Below are 20,389 nucleotides of genomic sequence, written 5' to 3' on the forward strand. Positions count from 1 at the left end.
TGAAGAGTTTTTTTAACATCACCCCCTTATGGGGAGGATAAGAACTAAAGGCCAATACCTTTTGTTGTAAAAAAGATATTATTTGAAAATATAATTAATATATATATAAAATTGAGAAATAGAATACAAAAGATCAAGATTCAATTCTTAAAAGTTACATTTGTTGGAATGAATAAATACAAACTTTCGTAAGAAATTGATTCTTTATACAAAAAGAATGAGCGGACCTAAAGAAGAAAAATGGTAGTATAAAAAAAGTAGCAAAACTACAAACTTTAAAAGGATATATAATAGCACTAAATACAAGGTGGAGGTTAAAGAGAATGCAATACTTGAGAGCATGACCAGAATTGATGAGCCAATATAGCATAAGTATGGGACCACATAATTAGGAATTAATATTATGAAGGTTCCCAAAACCAAGTAGCCAACCATCTAAGAATATGTCCATTTGGATGTGGAAGTCCTCCATTGACCATTACTTTCCTTTCGCATATAATCATAAAAGCCCAAATGCCACTAAATCAACAGTTTGACGAAGCTGGAAGTGTAAATGGAGAAAGAGTCAAAACAAGTCCCAACGATAATTAAAAAATTATATTTCAAGAACAAGTAGTAATTTCCTGCGATATAACGGTCTTCTTATTATTTTTTTGGATGAGATATATGGATATAACGGTGTTTCTAGTTCTAGAAGAAAGGGATCCTTCCGTTGTCCTAAAGTTTTATAATATGAAGATTGAAGAGCACCAAATTTTACAAGCGTGATTTGTGGCGGTAGTCACTCCATCCTCTTCGTTTTTTAGAACAATTCATAATCTCCATTAATGAAAAAATAAATATATTTTTTTATTACATTTTTTTATTGTAAAAATATTATTTCATATATAAAATGATATACATATGTTATCATATTATTTTTTTCTTTATCTTTTTATACTTACATCTCCATTAATAGAAAAAGTTTTCCTCTCTTTTCAGATACTTGTTTTATAATTAAGTTTAATGCAAACTAGATAGTTTAGCACGTTGCTTTAGAAAGAGAAAATGAATTTACAATAAAATAAATGATGAACCTAAGATTGACTTATATATCCATTATAAATATATGTCAGATTATTCTTTGAATTTCAGATAGGGAACGATGTATAAACACTTCCTAAATTAAACTATATACCTTTTGTATTTAGGTATTGTCCACTCTTTTTTTCTTCTAATTATTAATCATCAAACGTCAACAGTAAAATTAATTCATGTACTTAGTAAATGTTAAGTTAATAGTGGTTAACAAATCTCATCCTTCACCAAATCCCTACAATCTCAACAATAAGGCATTGCATATAGAATTTAATATTAAGATTCAAACCACAGCGAGATTAAGTACCCAAAAAAAGTACCAAAACCACAAATAGATTTGAGATTTTGGAATAATTACGAATTGAAGCGGTTAAACAATTCTTTTCTTCAGAACTCATTATCCATACAAAATTTCCTTCTGCCGACATACAACAGCCCATATGTCGTGTGTCACACTTATTATTACTTCTTACAAAAATATATAATAAAATATTTTTCTGATTAACTATGAGGGGCAATTTTTTGAGATGCATATATGATTCCCACTAAACAAGAAACAAACTTGATGAAAATAAACTGCCATTTAATATTTTTATTTGCATGCCAATTCTATATGATGTATGTACCCAAAAAGATCTATATTATGTTACATTTATAATTTTTTTTATATAGCTAAAACTTGGAACTTGTTAATATTCTTGTTTCCAAAAATACACTGCATTATTTTATTTAGTATCAATGGCATTCTATTTAAATTTCATTCGGTTTGTTAATCTAAATTTTAAATTAGTAATTATGCCATATTAAATTTATATAATGTCAATTTTATCATTTAATATAATATCATGCAATTTTCTCTTATCCTTTGGGAGATATTATATGGAGCATGAAAGGAAACCTTCCAAGATATCCTATTATCATATTGTCGCGTCCCAATTTTCGGCTGCACGACTTATTTAGAGTCACCACTACATTTTATAGTTAAAAATGTAGAAAAATCTTTTAAGCTCAATTACCTTGGGCTTTTGGATTTTTGGTATCAAGGTTCAGGAGTCAGTTACAAGGTAGAGAATGTATTAGCACCCTATCCGCCTACATATCCCTATTAAGGGAATCAAGGCTTATGTAGTTCTTTAGGTCGAAAAATGTTTGTTGGTTGAGTGTATTTTAATTAAGGAAAATATATTTTTTAGTCAAGAATGTTGATTTTGCACTTTTATTTATTGGTGATTTTTTTTTATTTGGTTAATTTTTGTCATTTATTTAATTAAGAAAATAAATTTTAAACTGTTTTGTGATTTAATCAATTAAAAAGAAGCGGCGTAGCATTACCTTTCGAACATGATTTGAGAAGAAAGAAGTTTCTAGGGCGACCTTCTCTCCATCTTTGATTGATTCTCAAAATTATTTTATTTTTTGAAAAAGTACTCGTTGTCATGTTTTATTATAAAAAATGTTCCATTTTTTATCAGTCACAATTCTAATTATTTACATAAAAGAATTTTATAAGTTATCAAAAAGGTTTGATTAATTGGTGGATATATGAAAATGATTTTTTATTTTGTTACTTGTACCATGTTAAAATATATTCTATTAATAGTTATCTTGATTTTCTTTAGTGGAATCTGATTATTTATTAATGACATTTGATGATTGATTATATGAAACTAATAAATTAATTGCAAAAGGTAATTATACAAAAAAAATAGTTTTGATGACATTTTCCCAAAAGAATAGAGATTCTTTTTGTCTATGATGTTTGTTCCTACTTTCAATAAAATTTTGATTTAACAAATATCATTATTACTGAATTTCTACATAGTAGAACAAGTAAATTATTTATAGCAAAATTATTTTTACAGACTTAATATTAACATTATAATATAACAAAGTGATCAATAGATCAAATAGAGACAAATTTGTTTACAAAGGAATGAGATTTTTAGCACTGTATGGAACTAGATCATGTGTTACAATATGGAAGGTATTGATTAGTACAACAAATTAGAGCTAGCTATGTGACACAATAGGATCAGAGCAAGCTATGTTGATCAACTCTCATAGTTCTCGCTGAGAAAAAAAGCTATACATTTTTGCAAAACACATTTTATTGCTACAAGCTTACAATAACCTAATAACCCAATATTGGAAAAAAACTCTCAAAGCGGAAAAAAGACTCTAACAGTCGAAAATAGTAATTTGTAGTACTTTTTTGAAAATGTTGAGAGTTTAATTTGTAGTACTTCATCTTTAATTTCAAATTCAACACACTTTTAGGAGTTTAATCTTATCTAACAAATTTGACCACTTGATTTTATTTTTATTTTTTCTAAAAAAAATGGAAGGTTCTAAAGCATATTACAAACATCTTTTATTTAACTATTTTAATAAATTCGAAAATAATTATAAAAAAATCATAAAATATTTTTAATTATTTTTTATTAATTTAATATCATAATTCCGAAAATACTAAAATAAATAAAATAAAGTCACTTTAGATTTGAATTTTGTTTAACCTAATCATTTTGATGTAGGCACCTTAACACAACATCTTTATTTTTATTATTTTTGAATTTGGTAAACCTAAGGATATAGGAACATTAACAACATTGATTTAACTTTCCTATTTAATATTATTTTTTTAATTTTTTTGAAAAATGTTTTGAGCTTTTTCTGGGCGAGACAAAAAAAATATATTAGCCATTTGGACTTCTCCTTTGGATATACAATAATTAATAAATATAAGTAGTGAATGACATAGTAATAATATATAGAACTCATATATTATTTGTATATATTTTTTCTCATTCAATATTTAATATTTTTGTATAATCATATATAATGAAACTATATTAGGCTCATACTAGGTAGTATGACAAACTCGATGTGATATTTAAATAATGATTATTCACCTGGTAGATTTATCTTTTGGGTTAAACTCTCGTTATGTGTTTAAATCATAATAATTGATGGTCTCATTCATATTTGTAGCACAAAAAGGACTATATATATTGTATTAATATATATCACTGAATACTAATAGATGAGTAAAACTGTCAAAAGAGTAATGACTAATATCGAGTTAGTGTCAATGAAGTGAAAGTTGTTGTAGTCAATGACCCTAAAGGGGCCACAACATTAGGTGCCAAGCATTAGGTATCATATCAAACTTAATATAATACTTAAATCATGAAACTCTCTCATATATTAGACTAATCTTTAGAGTGAGCTTTACTGGTGCGTTTAAGTTCTAACAACATATATTAATGCAAATATAAAATGAATAAATAAATAAATAATATAAATAAAGAAATGACTAGAGGTAGGGTGAACATGACTTGGCCCTATCCATTTATCGGGTTGACCCAATCATTATCGGGCTCAAATAGGATCGGGTATCATCAAGTCTAGGTTCAGGTTTAAAATTTAGACTCAATCAATATTTATGGTCAATGAGGGACAAGCCGAACTCGTCCCATGCTTACTAACTCATCATGTTTACATGTGCCTATTTTCAATTATTTATAGAGTAATGACATTTTTTGGTCAAAAGTATCATTGATTCTCTAATTTTTAATCATATGTACATGATTAAAAATATATATACACATATCATTTCATATGTCAAATTACATATCATACTACTAAATAATATTGAGAAGACTTTACCTAAAATAGGTAGACATTATATTTATTTGGGTCTAAATTCAGTTTCATAGGTTGACCCAATCAATATTTAGCGTTGGCTTAACTTTGAGTACATGGTCAGATCCGAGTTCAAAAAAATTACTTGATCAACATAGGATCGGGTGAGAGACAAACCTTACTCATTCCAACTCGGCTCATACTCACCCCAGAAGAATATTGTATCATTATATAAATAACACAACAATGAACAAGTTAATATAATAAATGATTAAATGATATATGTTTTGTTTCAAAATAATTGACCCAAAAAAGAATAAACACACGTATGGAAAAATATAATTTATCATTTAACGCTATTGAAAATTGAAAATTATAAATAAATATAAAATTTGAAACAAATTTTTACTTTAATAGGCAATTTTTTAAAAAACGGATCAAAGAGTATGTAAAAAAATAAATGATGATTAATGGGAATGAAAAGTAACCTTGAAGTTACGTGATGGATCATGACTTTCTAATTAAAGCAGAGCGGGCAAACGCAAACGGCTCTTAAGAATAGTCAATAGGTGTAAAAAAATGCTTATTTTATATCGTGGCTAATGATATTATAGCAAGGAATTTTCTTTACCTTATGGGCACCACGATAGTTGTTACCCCTCTTAGTTGGTCCTATATATACACAACACCTCACCTCTTCTCAAACTCATCAAAACCTTAAAGACAGCACAGAGAGAACCATATAGTTGTCGCTGTGGAGAGTTGTTAAAAAAAATCACTTTTTGTATAATAAGCTCTCCGCAGCTTTCAACACACAAAAATTGAATCAGCAATGGCTCGCTCTTTCTCCAACGTCAAGCTTTTCTCTGTTCCCCTCTTGGATGGATTCTCCCATTTTCTTGCCAGGTACCCTCAACGTTAACTAATCTTTCTTATTTCACTTTAAGACACACTAATATTAAGAATTTTTATGTTATCTCTTTCCTCAATTCAGCCAATCAAAAGAAGAAACGAAAAACATTTAGAATATCAATTACAACACACCCTATTTTTGTCCATCTTCTTTGTCATATGTAATTGCAGAGTAAAGAAAAGTTGCTTTTACTTAGCTAATAAATTCAAAGTAATAACAAACTTTGCTCTGCTTTGAGCAGATGTTAATTGTTCATAAAAATTCACCTAAAGCTTTGTTTGTATCATATTTATTTCCTAGAGAAAAGAATTTGTTGAAAGAAACTTGTTAATATACGATAGTATATGGTTATATTGAAACTTGTTAAAATTCACCTTCTCAGAGTCCTAACTTTAATAACATAGTATATGGTTATATTGAAATATGTGGATTTAGAAGGAGATTATTGAGTATATCTGAACTTGAAGTCTCATCCTATACTAGCTTAGAAAACGCATCACCAAACTTTGCTTTGCAATAAAGAAAGGTTAATATAATAAATAATGAGAATAAAGTGTTCAACATATAACATGATGCTTTAATTAATTTATGTGCGAACAGGCGTGGGTACGCAGCAACTACTACACAAAGCGCAAGAATCGGAGGAACAACCTATGTTAGCGGCAAGATAAACCCAAAATCAGTGGATGACAAGGTAAAGAAAGGGGTAGTTTCTGAAAATGTGTCATGGGTCCCTGACCCTATTACTGGCTACTACAAACCAGAGAATATAAAAGAAATTGATGTTGCTGAGTTGCGAGCTTCCCTTGTTAATAAAAAATTCAACCACTAAAGTTTCAACCATCTTTGTGAAACTTCAATGGTGGGTGCATGTGCTTGTGTCTCTTAAGGTTCACAACACCTTCGATGATTCAGATTGGGCTGTGGAATATGTCTCTGTGTTGATAACTGAGACAAACGTGACCTGCTTTTAACGTTTATCCTTTTATGTTTTACTCGTCCCCATATGTAAGCTTTAATTTAAAATATTATAATATAAATGGTTAAGGATGAGTTAAATTATGGTGTTTTATATTTTTTATGAATTTGATTAATGTTGTCTTACTAGTTTCAAAAAGTTTGTGGTTGTGAACGTTTTCTTATACTAAAAAGTTAGTGAACCGTGACATTCACATTCATAATATATAAAAAACCCGTGGGATGGGACCATGAAAATACTCAGATTGTAATCATAAGTCCTGAAGATAAGAAGAAACACGTATTCGCTCAACTTTCCCCCTTCTCACCAAGAAGAAATACTTAGTGTTTGTCTAAAGGACAACAAATTAATAGTAAAAACAGCTCCAATACTTAAGAAAATTAATATTTTTGAGTGTGCCTAAAATTTATTAGCAGGGTGACTCAAGGTTATTATTTTAATATGTGGAGGACAAGACACACTCAATGTCCTAAAAATGCTTTTCGAGTTGGACTTTGAAAGGAAGTGAATGAAAAAGAAAGGTTTAGAGTCATGAAATATATTGGTAAAGTAATTCTAAATTTTTTTTTTAAAATTGTCTTTCAAAATTTATGTAATCGAAAAGAAATCATAATTAATGTATGTTTTTCTAATGTTTGTTTAAAAAATTGTGATGTTTTATTTGCACCATTCATTGTGCAATTTGTGCTTTAAATGTTTGTGGATCTATCACAAAAAATAAAATTAAAAATAGTTCGAATTAAAGAGAAACATGTTGGTAACTACATTCAGAAGCTAGAAAAATAAAATGCTCACACGAAGTTGAAGTGCATCCCCCACTTTCTAGTAAGAGGATCGCATCTTCTGTTTGATTGTTTTATGTCATTTCATATATTAAAAAGTATAATTAGTAAAAAATATTTTTAATAATTACAATTTTAACTTAAACATTTTTTTCAACTAATCAAAATTAATAATACATAAAGTGATATAAAATATCACAACAGATGTGCTCCATCTCCTAACTATGATTATTTGAATGATGTTGTTGCGCCCTTTGTGAAATTTAATTACATCTTTGGCATAATCAAATACTTGTACTAGTTTTTATCTGTGTTTGAAAAAAATATAAGTCGAAGTAATATTTGTAAAAGCACCGAAGTAACTAATAGTATTCTTAAAACACTTATTAACATATTTGTTTTCTTAAAAATAACATCTTACTATCTAGTGTCTTAAAACAGTGATTGGAAATAAAAAAATTAGGAATATTTTATAAGAAATGATAACTTCTATTGTAAGATTGCTTTATAAGATTCTTTATTATATAGCAGAATTTGATGTATTGATCACTTCAGGTTCAGTGAATAATATTGGGGAATGGCAAATGGCGGTGCTTCCACTTTCTGCAAACATGATTGGCTTGCATATGACCAAGTTCGCTCACCATCACAGACACATTTTGTTAATTTTATGAACACACGAACGTGCCATCATTGCTGCAAAATATAATGGGTTGTCTGATGAATAAGAACATGCCACCATAGTTTATTGTGATGAGGTGGTGATTTTTAATAGTATAATAAGAGTCTAGGAAAGATTCCCTCCAATCATTCAAAATTTAGGTTGAACAACTAAATCTTTGAAATATTGGAATCGGGCATCAAGTGTTTCCCGGATATTCAAGACTTTAATATTATACATTAGAGTTAATTACACTAACACTCATAGTTTTAGTGAAATATACAAAATACTCTTCACTTTTTTACACCTATACAAATCTCCCCTAGTTTTTATACTTTCATTATACTATACTGACCACCCTTGTATGAGAAATAAGTGTCATCTTTTAAACAGAAAATGTGTTAAATGCAATTAAATTAAACAAAACATGATATATGTAAGGAAACATCCAAATAATATACAAAGATTGATATCTTTATTATTTTTTGTTACAAAATGCATCAACAATTCTAAAGAGATATTGTTTAAATCGCTCTTATACTATACCATAACGAACCAAAAATAATAATGAGGTATCGACTCATATATTATTTGGACTTGTCTCCATAGTATACTATGTTTTGTTTAACTTGATTACATTTATAACATTTTTGTTCAAAAAATCACACTTATTTCTCATGCAAGGGTGGTCAGTGTAATGAAAGTATAAAAATTAGGGGGTTTAAGTAGGTGTAGAAAAGTGAGGGGTGGTTTATGTAATTTTGCTAAAACTCAGGGGGTGTCAGTGTAATTTACTCTATACATTATTATCCTATATTTTTTTTTACATTACCACATTAATCATTTCTCAATATTTGTAGATGAGTTGAAGGAGAAAGAAACATGGCCGAACTGTGGTGTGGGCAATGTATGTGTTGATCCAGAATCCTATAAGTTCGTGTAATGAGTTAGGATCAAGGTGGAGATAGAGACTCATATGTTGAGTTTGACCCAAAGATAGGTGCTGACAATATCTCTCTAGAGGTTGAGAAAATGTTCTCATTTGAGATGAGAAGTGAAATATCCTGATGGTGTGTCTGAGACGTAAGGAGGTCCACAAAAGCACAGAGACGCTCACTGACTTTGATATAAGGTGTAACATGGGCATTGATTTAATGCAAGTTGTAACACGAGCATTGATAGAGATGCATGACTGTGACATGGGCATTGACTTGGATGCGAGAATGTGACGCAAATATTAGTTAACATTAACGCAAGATGTGTCTTGTGGGTATACTCCTTATGGAGTATGATAGTTCTTTGGAACTAGGATTGTCGAGTAGACAATGGTGGTAGCGGTTAAGGCTTTCCAAGGAAGCTCCAAGGTTCAGTTTGACTGATTATTGAAGATGACGATTGTTGGTGAACTTTTGTATAGAGGTTCCAATATATCGAAAGACTTCCTAGCAATAGGGGGTTAGGCGGCGTGTTCCATTTGATGGCTGTACGGGAAGCTGCACTACAAGTTTGAAGAACTAAGCTCTTGATAACATCGTCAATGATACTCAGAAGGTCTATGCTGTATGGAAGCTATTAAAGAGAATTAGACATTAAACAATGTGGAATCATATATTCGCTAAGGTGGAGATTATTGTGTAGATTTCCTAAGGAGCGATATATTCTTCTATTTCAATCAAGGTGGAGATTGTTGGGAATGCTTGAAATATGTTATTGTATTAGTCTCACATTGTCTAGTATTGGAATAGAGTAGAATAAACACTGATATATATATATTGGACTCATGTCCCTTGTTACAATGTGCATAAAATATAAGCACCTAATAGAAACACTTCATGGGCATGTGAGCTCATGGGTGTGCTCGAGTTTGTAATCCTTATTCTCTAATAATATCTTGGTTGTTACCACAACGATGGTTTCCGCAGCACCAACAAGTTTAATATATAATCATTTATAGCATAATTATTTTTACAGTGTCAACCAATTGTACATCATTCATATGTTAATCATTATTGACTCTAATACAAAAATAATACAACTCAACAATGGATAATGTGTTGTGAGTGTAAGAAGCTTTAGGGTACATATATATTAAACTCTTATAATTAACGCTTGAATGATATAACATGTAGATAGTGTAAAAGATACATTCACAATAATATCTATATATTGTCAATGTAAAGATTTGTACACAATCACTATATTATTCACATTTTATTTGAATTACTTTTATAAAGAGCTAACAATTATTAAATATAGATGATCAATAATATAATACAATGTATCAAACTTATACAATATTAACGTGTACATTTTTTCTTATGCAATCAATGCATTTTGCACCATCAACACATGAATATTAAATCATCAATAAGTTGCGTTCGGTGACTATTTTATATTTTCACTAAAAGGATATGAATGTTTATTCAACAAATATATTCCGTAGCCACAAAAGACATGAATGCTCTCACGGTTTTCACAAAAAGAAATAGATTACCACCGAAAGTAGAGACGATCATGATGTTTCTCATGTTATAGACGAATAGCCTAACGGCTATTAAACAATACGTCTTTCCTTTCTACGAAGCAGTTGATCAGGAAAAAAATATAAACAATAGGGTTTTGGTATAAACAACACTTTAATAAAGTAGGATTTAAAATTGGTGCATTCATAAAATTCCAAATGATATTGGAAAAAAGATTATCAAATTAAGAGATAAGTTATACGTCCTATATGTATGAAGGGAGAAACTAGTTAAGTACTTCATGGTGCTTATTCCGATTCAACACTATTGAATTGATTGCATGGAAATTCCTGTGAGCAGAATCAATTGATTGCATTGCACATAGAATGCATATAAGTCAATGCCTTTGAGAAATTGCAAAAGGTGATTAGGATTAGATAGGTTGGTGCAAATCAAGGAATTTGAGAAACAGTGATGATCGATTCTTGTAGAGAATAAAGAATTCTTAGTGGCGCTGATATCTTTCCATTTCTCTATTTTTTAATCTATATTCTATAATGAGGTGATTCTTAATAGAAAGTGGGGCCGACAGGTATAAGTGGATAATGATGAATGAATTTGATGTTTTCCTTAATGTGATAACACAATTTACACGTTTTGCCAAAAAATATGCATTTATCAATTCTCAATGTAAAGTATAAACTTACATTTTTAGAGTAGGTTCAACAGTACTCTTAGTTAGGCTTAGGTATTAGAAAAACCTAATTAGTTCACTAACACGGTACCTAATTTGATTTATTAAGTACCGTGTAGGGGAAATTATAGGGGAAATTAACTCATTTTGCAATCTTTATGTCCCACTAATAATTAGGAGAGGCTATTGGAATAATATTAAAATAAAACTTATATAGACATGGTGCTTTCTGGATACAACTGATCAAATAATTTTATCTTAAAATTAATTGTTATAAGAGTTTTATCATCTATATCTATACTAACTATTATACTATTATATAAAGGCAAAAGCCTCTAGAGTTTTTAGGTAATTTAGCATGGGTAACTTCTATATTCTAACAATACACTTACTATCAACATTACCAATAATGGTTTTCAGATAATTTAATAGGCGAAATTTCTATATTCCAACATTAATTGTTATAAGGGTTTTATCAAAGAGAAAAAGATGTAAGCATTGAGAGTGTATGAGTTTTATACATTATCATTATATTATTTACTATTGATATTTAACTATTGTTAACTTTTCAAAAAATAATAATTCAAATGAGTGATGGATAATAGGGTGCATGTGCATTAATCATTACACTGAGAGTACATAGATTTTACATTCTCTATCATATTGATTAAGTCCATACATTTAAGTACTTTTTGTATAACTAAGAATACTCTTTTACATAAAGTATAAGAAACTAATTTTTTTTGAGTCACACAATTGCTCACCCCAACAATTGTTATTTATATAAATCAAACTTTGATCTAGTGCAATATTTGTGGATTTAGTGAAACCTTATACAATTAGACTAATATTTTGTTTGTATGCACTGAAATTATTTTTGGCTATTCAAATCCTTCTATAAAAAGGAAAAAATTAACTCAAGTTGAAAATAAGAATGAAATCAAGAAACACCACGCCATTTTATCGCGGGGCAATATTCTTAAACAATTTCACTTTAATTGATAACCTTTTACATGCTCCGACAGGGCATAACAATTTTAAGATAATACATCGAGAATGAGTTTGAATTATTAGATGTGGAACATAGTAACACACTGAACAATTAACTAATTTTAGAATTGGATTTGATATAAATACTATGTTTAGAAACACTAATTAAAAGTTGACTTTAAGGCAGTTCTATATCAAACATATACGCACGTATTTCAATTCTGATAGTTTATAAGCAATTGAGGATAAACTCAACTGAACAAACGTACGATTGCAATGACAAACCGATATTAGAAGTGCAAGGGCTTGAATCATAGAACTGAGTCTGATGTACTCTAGGTTTGTACTTTGTATGGCTTTCTTTACCGATACCTAAGTATTAGCTTAACGTCAAATTGCGAACTGCAATAAGTTGATTCACCACGCACATTTAAGAAGTCAAGTATGTCCCTAATGTTTTTGAACTCGACATTGATTTGATTCAACTTTGTGAATATTAAGCAAACTAATAAGGTCAAATTTACGTACAACTCACTAACACCAATGATACTCCTTTATTTGACAAATTTATAACGGACTAATTTATAAACAAATTATTCTTAACTCGAATTCAACTTCTTTATTTGACAAATTCAATTTTGGGCCTATAACTTATTTGGTCCATATTCACAAACATAATTAATAAATTTAGCCTCAAACAACCATTCAAACAAACATTGAGATGCAAAATCCACACCGTTAGAAGTGAGAAACAAAGAAAGAGAGAAAAATAATTCATTTTGAAGTTTTATCTAGCACATTCATGTTAGCATAGATGTTTAACGGTGTCATAGTAGCAATAAAGAAAAAAAGATTTGACAGACTTATTTTTTATCTACGCACATTTGTGTCACCTTCACCTGTATGTGCTAACTTTCTTATTTAGAAATAGTTCCAAACATTGAGGTAATTTATCAAACTAATAAACTTTTAACCAACTTATATAAATTTTATTTGGTAGATCATCATCTACTTGCTCTAAAAAAACTAAAATAGCATAACAGTCCTTACACTATAGTTACACGAACACCATTAGTGTGCAGACTGCAGACTATTACTAGTACTAGTAGTTGTAGCGCTTTTTCGGTGGATAAGATGAGAAAGAAAAAATCTGATAGTTTGTCCTATCATGTTGCAATCCAGAGTTTGATGAGCAACCACCAGAGCTATGCTATTGGACTATCCTCCTTACTTCTTTTCTATTCCATGGGAGGAGCTGGGGATAGTGTAGTCCTCCCTCTTATTCCCAACCACCACCCCAATGTCAACACCATATTAATGTCATTGTTATCTGGTGCCTACCAAATCCGCGAAGCGGATAAGAGCTTATCTTGCTCTCATATACTATCATGTCCATATCTGGCTCTTTATCCAATAATTATATCCCATCTAAGCACCAAAAGGACCCCAACTCATATTTTTCTTGTTTGATCTTCTAAAAATATAAACTCTAACTTCCTGAAGCACTGCTGCCTCTACCAGCCATTGACAGTTTATGTCAACAGGCAGTCAGACACTGCCATTATACTGTCTCTCCGTGCCTTAGTTGGCAACATTTGCATATACAAATACAGTTTTAAGGTGTCACATTTTGCTCTTACTACCAAACAAGGCATTGGTCTAGTGGTGTAAGGCCCCACTGATCCCTACAATCGATGACTCGATTCCTGGGAGCGACATTTGTTGGGAGGGGCAGCCACGAATCCCGAAATGGATGAGTTCCTTGTTTCACAGCATTTCTCTCTACCTAGAATGTATAAAACAAAATAAAGACAACGAACCAAAAGGGGGGTAAGTTGTTTTAGGCACAAAGCCAAGAAATTTCCAAAGTGCTGCATTGTTGATGTCAGGTGTCACTTGGAATTAGTATAATTGATGCCAATAGTTCCAATATTTCATCTAGTCAGGGCAAGGCATTCAATTCTGCTAAATGATAAAAAATGACACAGCAGATAATGACTTCCAAGATAATCAAAAGCTGGACATGCATTTTTCAGATCCTTCTTTTCAAATTTCAAGAAGGACAAACTAATTCAATGGATGATAATAGGAAGCGTGGAAATTGGTACTCTGGTAAGACAGTATAGTCCAAGAACTGTCAAAAGTGCCCCATTGGCCATTACTTTCGTGGCTAAAACTCATCCAGTGCAAAATTTGAACAAGATGGAAACAGAAAATTAAAAAAGAAAACAAAAAAGGACTACAAAACATTCCACCTCTAAGATCATATAGGCATTCCACAATCAACACAAATCACATTTACACCAAGATGAACTTTCATAAGGTCTCCCAAATTACTGAGAATAATAAAAAATCAACCACACCTTATCTTTTCTCTAGATATACACACGAATCATTCGATATATGTTTGAAATTGACATGTAACAAGAGATGTCATATCAGAAACAGATAAAAGTGTAATTCTTAAAACTACTACGAAATCGATCAAACTAAGGTGCAGATAACAATTTAACCTAAACAATTCCTCTTTCACCACATCCTCAATTGTAAACATATGTCTAAATTAGATTATAATTTCCAGTTTGCGACAATTAAATTTCCGTGCTTCTTATCCTGTGGCGGATATTTATTGAAAATGAAAAAAATAACAAAGCATTTCAATAGCATACTAATAAAATTTAGTATTAAACAAGATTATAACAATTCACAAGACAACTATCAGGAGATAATTCAGTAATTATATCTAAAAAAAGTGAAGAGAAAATGAAACTTTTCTACATGGATGAAAGGGGAAGGGAGGGGTTTTCGAACTCAACACCGCAATCCAATCCACAACCACACTGCGGCGAAACAAAGAAATTATCTAACGAAAACGATGCAGAAGCGATACCTACCGAGAAATCGAGGTCATCGCCATCACGAACAACCTCCACGATGTTGAGCCACAAGAAGAGAACCTTGACGCTAACTCCACGTAGATCGGCGATCCTATTCTTCGAAATGCGTCCACTGATTATAGGTTTATAACTTAATTGATATGAACCTTCTAGAGAGAAACTACAAGTTCTGTTCAAGTACGCACGGAACTTACCGCTAGATTCGTCTAATTCGTATCCGGTGATTCCTTTCGGGAGGACGCCTTCCGGGAAGTTGTAACTTTCGAGGAGGTCGTAGGCGGTTGGAGCGGAGGAGGAAGTGAGAGGCGGTGGGAGGAGGAGGAAGACGACGGAGAGGAGGAGGATGATGGCGGTGATGGACATTGTTCTGTTTTGTTGGAGAGGAATTGGAATTTGAGATGGTTTTTGGGTTCTGTAGTTTGGATGCAGAAAATTGGAGTTGGCTTTGTTGTTATTCAAAGGGTCAATAGAACGACGGCGTTTGTGTGCGATCGATTTATTCGGTGAGACACGTATTGCCAGGCTGAAATTCAACGTTGTATATCACTATCTCCAGAAAGATGAGAAAAAGGTATGATAGTAGAAAATTTAAATTCTAATCGAAATATCTTCTTTTTTCCTTTTGCATTATTAATTTTTGGGAAAGTTGATTAAAAAAATCGCTAATTTGCATGTTTCGATAAGCAATTTTTATTAACTATTTTCCATTTTCTTAACTATCTTTTAAACTTGAATTGCTAACAAAATTAGTCCTAACATACAACAATGACAAATTATCACTAATCCATTTTATTTTTTCTCCACTGTGAGATCACAGTTACTTTTTTATATACTATCATTATTGTATTGTTACATTTCAACTGAAATGTATATTTATCATCTTCCCAATTGAAGTTATATTTTGAGGGTAATTTTCTCTAAACATTGATGATGGCCAAAATATACTGATAAGTTGTTTCTATTGTGAGTTTGTTATTTTCTTATGACCTATTAGCAAATTGATAGTATGATTATGCATAACCTAATTTTACCAAAAAATAAAGTTTAAGTGATAGTTATAAATAAAAAATTGACCACTTTTATTTATTACTTATAAAATATATAAAATTTTGGCATTTTAGGCCATTTCCTTATGTTTTCTCAAAAGGTGAAATAACAATAGTCTTTTCACCATTGATGTGAATAGTATCATGACCAATCAAACAATGATATTTTTAGAATAACCAAAATGTTAATTATTCAATTCTTAGGAACACTACTTGTTGAAAGGATAATGACTGCACGAATCCAAAATAGATTACTTCCTTAGAATAAAAGGTGATGCAATATATTTGGTAATAAAAAAAACAATGAAATCTTTGTTATTACCATTTCCAACTACCACCTCAATGCTTATACCAACCTCATAGGAAACATTAATTGCCTTCTGTCACAAACCATTTTATTTCCTATATCTTGAAGTGGATATGTGTGGTGTGTTGATGAGGTATGAGCATTGTAAACCAAAGAAGTTAATGCAAAGAATCATGTTGTGTATGTTTGGTGATCAGCATTTTTCATGATGGTAGCATCCATAAAAGGGGCGATTTATTGTACACATTTATAAGTTTTGGAAAAATCTTCTTCAAAGACAAAAGAGATAATTATTTATTGTCATATGTTTAAAGAGATCTTTTTTGCGTCATTCTTTAATAACAAAAACAGAGAAGAACTATTATTGGAATTACCATAGATTTCTTTACAACAACAATTAGTTCTCACTCATATTACACCCAACTATTATATAAACACAAAGTTGGGGCTGCGTGTCAGACAGTGGATTTGAGGTAAAGTGGGGTAGTAAGGGGTTATGACTTATGAGAAAGAAAAAGTCAAGAAATAGTGTATGCTAGCATTTGCCTTGGAACAAAAATATTATTGCAATGGATGCATGGGTTATGACTTATGAACAACTCATCATGATGTTCAAATAGAAAAATTATTACATAATTCTAAATTAGTTGTTCACGATAAATATAAATAATATAAAATATATATTTATAAATAACTTGTAAATTTTAACCAACTAATTTAAAATGAGTGGATTTTGGATAATACATTTATTGTGATTCGTTCTAAATCAACCCAATTGACTTACCATTCTTTGTCACCTGATCACTTTGTTCATCTCTTCTGCTCAAAGAAACATGTCCGGATTGACCCATGCAATAAGGATCAACCCATCACTCACATTACATTCATGAACATTTACTATATAAGACATCCACGATCTGGGAATAATGATTTTAGGTCACTTAAAAGGGTATGCATTAGCTTGCTACTACTTGCAACATGCAGAGGTTGTCTCTTAGTTGGACATAGATTATATGTCTCTATTTTTGTTGATGTTTCATATCCCATCAAATGAAAATATGTTACTTAATGTCGCGACCCGATTTTCGGTTGGAAGACCGACTCTACGACTTGGGAAGAGGCGAACTCGATTTCTACCTCTCCCGATTGATTTGGAGTCGCCACTACGTTTTTTGCGGTTAAAACGTAGAAAACTCTATCGATTTACGGATCGGGGAAGGTATTAGCACCCCGTCCGCCCGTATTAAAACGGTACCCTCGCTAATGACATGGACTTTTATACCCTTAACAATTATTTATTTAGAATTATTTATTTTTATTATTGAGCCTGACAATATTGACTTTGGTCCTACGTACCCCTATTAAGGGGATCAAGGCTTACGTAGTTCTAGTTCAAAAAGTATTTAGCTACTTTGGTTGATTGTTAGTGATTTAGAAAATACCGATAGGTTTAAAAATGTTAATTTATTGAATTGGTTAATATATAATTGTTTTGGTTCAATAAGACTAATAGTTCAGGAACGGTGTTGGTCGTAGACCTTCTCCTCATTTCCGGGGAGTTAGAGACGACTCGAACCATAACCTCACTATAAAAATCCCATAAAATTTATTTGGTAAAATAGTTTCTAATTATTGGCATTTAGAATTTGGATGATAAAACAGTTTATTAATTATATATATATATATATATATATGAAATTAATAGTTTAGAGACAGCATTGGTTGTAGACCTTCTCACTTTCAGAGAAGTTGGAGACAACTCGAACCATAACCTTACTATAAGAATTCCTTAATTAATTTGATAATATAGATTTTAATCATATTCATACATATAGAATTTTAAAATAGTTTATTAACTATATATATATATACATGGAATTAATAGTTTAGAGACAACATTAGTTGTAGATCTTCTTCTCGTTTTCGGAGAAGTTAGAGACAACTCGAACCGTAACTTTACTAAAAAATCCATGATTATTTTGATGATATAATTTGTAATCATATTCATACATATAGAATTTTAAAATAGATTATTAACTATATATATATACATGGAATTAATAGCTTAGAGACAACATTGGTTGTAGACCTTATTCTCATTTTTAGAGAAGTTAGAGACAATTCGAACCGTAACCTTATTATAAAAATCCATGATTAATTTTAAAGATGTTTCATAAATATTTTAGAGTGTTAATAGAAAATCAACACACCTTTTTTAAAAGAGAAATGTCGTAGTTATTGTTAGTAAATGTCGTAGTTTAGTGGGCTTCTACAACACTTAGTGGATTAATAACATGACTATGGGAATAATATCACGGACTAACTCAAAGTAAAATGATAAATTGAAAAAATAAAAAGAAAATGGCAAAGGCTATTAAAAGAATTAAACAATGGTTACATAAAACAATAAAACTTTAAACAATAAAACATAGGGTTGCCTTAACCCTTTAGATTAAACGTGAATGAGTTGGAAAGAGGGAAAAGAAATCCCCAAGTCACGTGAAGAAGGTCACCAGGGAATGAAATCCCTAAATCATCTCCATCTCCTCTTTTATTTTCTTCTTTCATTCCAGCGGCGGTAACAACGAGCAAGGGTCTCACGCCGGCGACAGAGACGATGACAACACGACTTCGACATGCTATCTATCTTCCTTCTTTGCTCTCCGTCCTTCTCATCTCAGTGGCACCAGCAAAGGGAACGGTTTATGGCTAAACCGAGCTCACCGAAGAGATCCATCGACGGTGAAGCCCCAAAGCCACCAAGCTTCTTCGTCCATGGCAGTGGGCAACCGAGAGCGATATGGCACTGGTTCGTGACGGTGGTGATTCGCGGTGGTTCGATTCTCACTCTCGGTGGTTTATGGTGGTTCGGTTGATGAAGTTGGAGTCGCAGTGGAGAAGAATTGGTGATTATCTATCTCCATTTTTACTTTCCTTTAACCATAACCCATGTTATATTCTATGTCTTATTTATTTCTCACAACTTTTCATTCTCACAGAGGCTCCTCAAAGCATAGGGAGGACGCCAACGAGGTCGGCGTATGACGATGTTAATTCCGCCATGAAAGTGATGTAACCATGATTCCACGGTTGGTTATCGGCAACGGATTTTGGTAAAGAACTCTATCCTGATCTACTTTACTTATTTATCATGATATGCAATAATTATCAATATGACGAGAAACAAACAAATGGGTATGAATGTTCATCCAGAAACTAATTTCATTGCTTTAAAGTAGTTATATAGCATTGGTTACTTTTGTTCTTGGTTAAATGACAGTATATGTATCTCTGCGAAATCAATTAAATGGGACGTATATAATTCTGTATGGTTGAGTGAAATTGTTTATAAATTTATCGTCTATGTTCAAAGCACAGATTGGTCAATAAATGAAAACGCTTCTTACCTGACAGTGCTCCTGTGTATAACTTTGCTGTGATCACCTTTATCTGAGTTCTTGACCAGCAGCATGTCTCTTTCTTATGTATATGAGATGTGTTTCTGGAACTGTCCTATGTTATATCTGATATGTGTGGTTATGATATATTGATTTCACAATGTATGTGTGACATGTATGTGCTCTCTTGTTTATTACCGATATGTATACTCTCTCCTCTGATTGTTGTGTTCTGGTTTTATATTCTGATTGTATGGTTATCCTGATATTCTGAGTGTATGCTCTGTGCTGTATCTCTGATTTTTGTGTGTTGTAATCTCTGATCACTTGTGATTTTTATCCCCTCATCCAGCTTCGGTTTTGCATTCACAGCTCGGACAAACATGACGAAGGGTTGGATCATTATAAGATATAACAAGACTATATTAACAACATTTGTGAGCCCTATCTTGGAAGAAGTTAATGAAGGTGTTCCTCATGCGCTCAACCTTCCACTCTACTGCACCAGATAAGATATATATGTTTGGTTAGAGAATGA

At 31.2% G+C, this 20,389-nt stretch overlaps 2 protein-coding genes and 1 long non-coding RNA gene across 3 annotated transcripts; 2 read left to right on the forward strand and 1 right to left on the reverse strand.

Annotated features, from left to right (window-relative positions):
* On the forward strand, window positions 5,431–6,694 carry LOC109336572 (indole-3-acetic acid-induced protein ARG2-like). The gene is made up of 2 exons (XM_019573249.1): window positions 5,431–5,628; window positions 6,236–6,694. The coding sequence occupies exons 1-2, from the start codon at window positions 5,555–5,557 to the stop codon at window positions 6,465–6,467; spliced, it is 306 nt and encodes a 101-aa protein (XP_019428794.1). The 5' UTR covers window positions 5,431–5,554; the 3' UTR covers window positions 6,468–6,694.
* On the reverse strand, window positions 14,664–15,673 carry LOC109336570 (uncharacterized protein At5g01610-like). The gene has a single exon (XM_019573247.1). The coding sequence runs from the start codon at window positions 15,461–15,463 to the stop codon at window positions 14,978–14,980; it is 486 nt and encodes a 161-aa protein (XP_019428792.1). The 5' UTR covers window positions 15,464–15,673; the 3' UTR covers window positions 14,664–14,977.
* LOC109336573 lies at window positions 18,877–20,383 on the forward strand. Its single transcript, XR_002106361.1, has 3 exons — window positions 18,877–19,359; window positions 19,453–19,566; window positions 20,204–20,383. It is a non-coding gene; the product is annotated as an uncharacterized LOC109336573 (long non-coding RNA).

Source organism: Lupinus angustifolius, chromosome LG20 (genome assembly GCF_001865875.1).
Source record: "Lupinus angustifolius cultivar Tanjil chromosome LG20, LupAngTanjil_v1.0, whole genome shotgun sequence".
Classification (NCBI taxonomy): domain Eukaryota; kingdom Viridiplantae; phylum Streptophyta; class Magnoliopsida; order Fabales; family Fabaceae; genus Lupinus; species Lupinus angustifolius.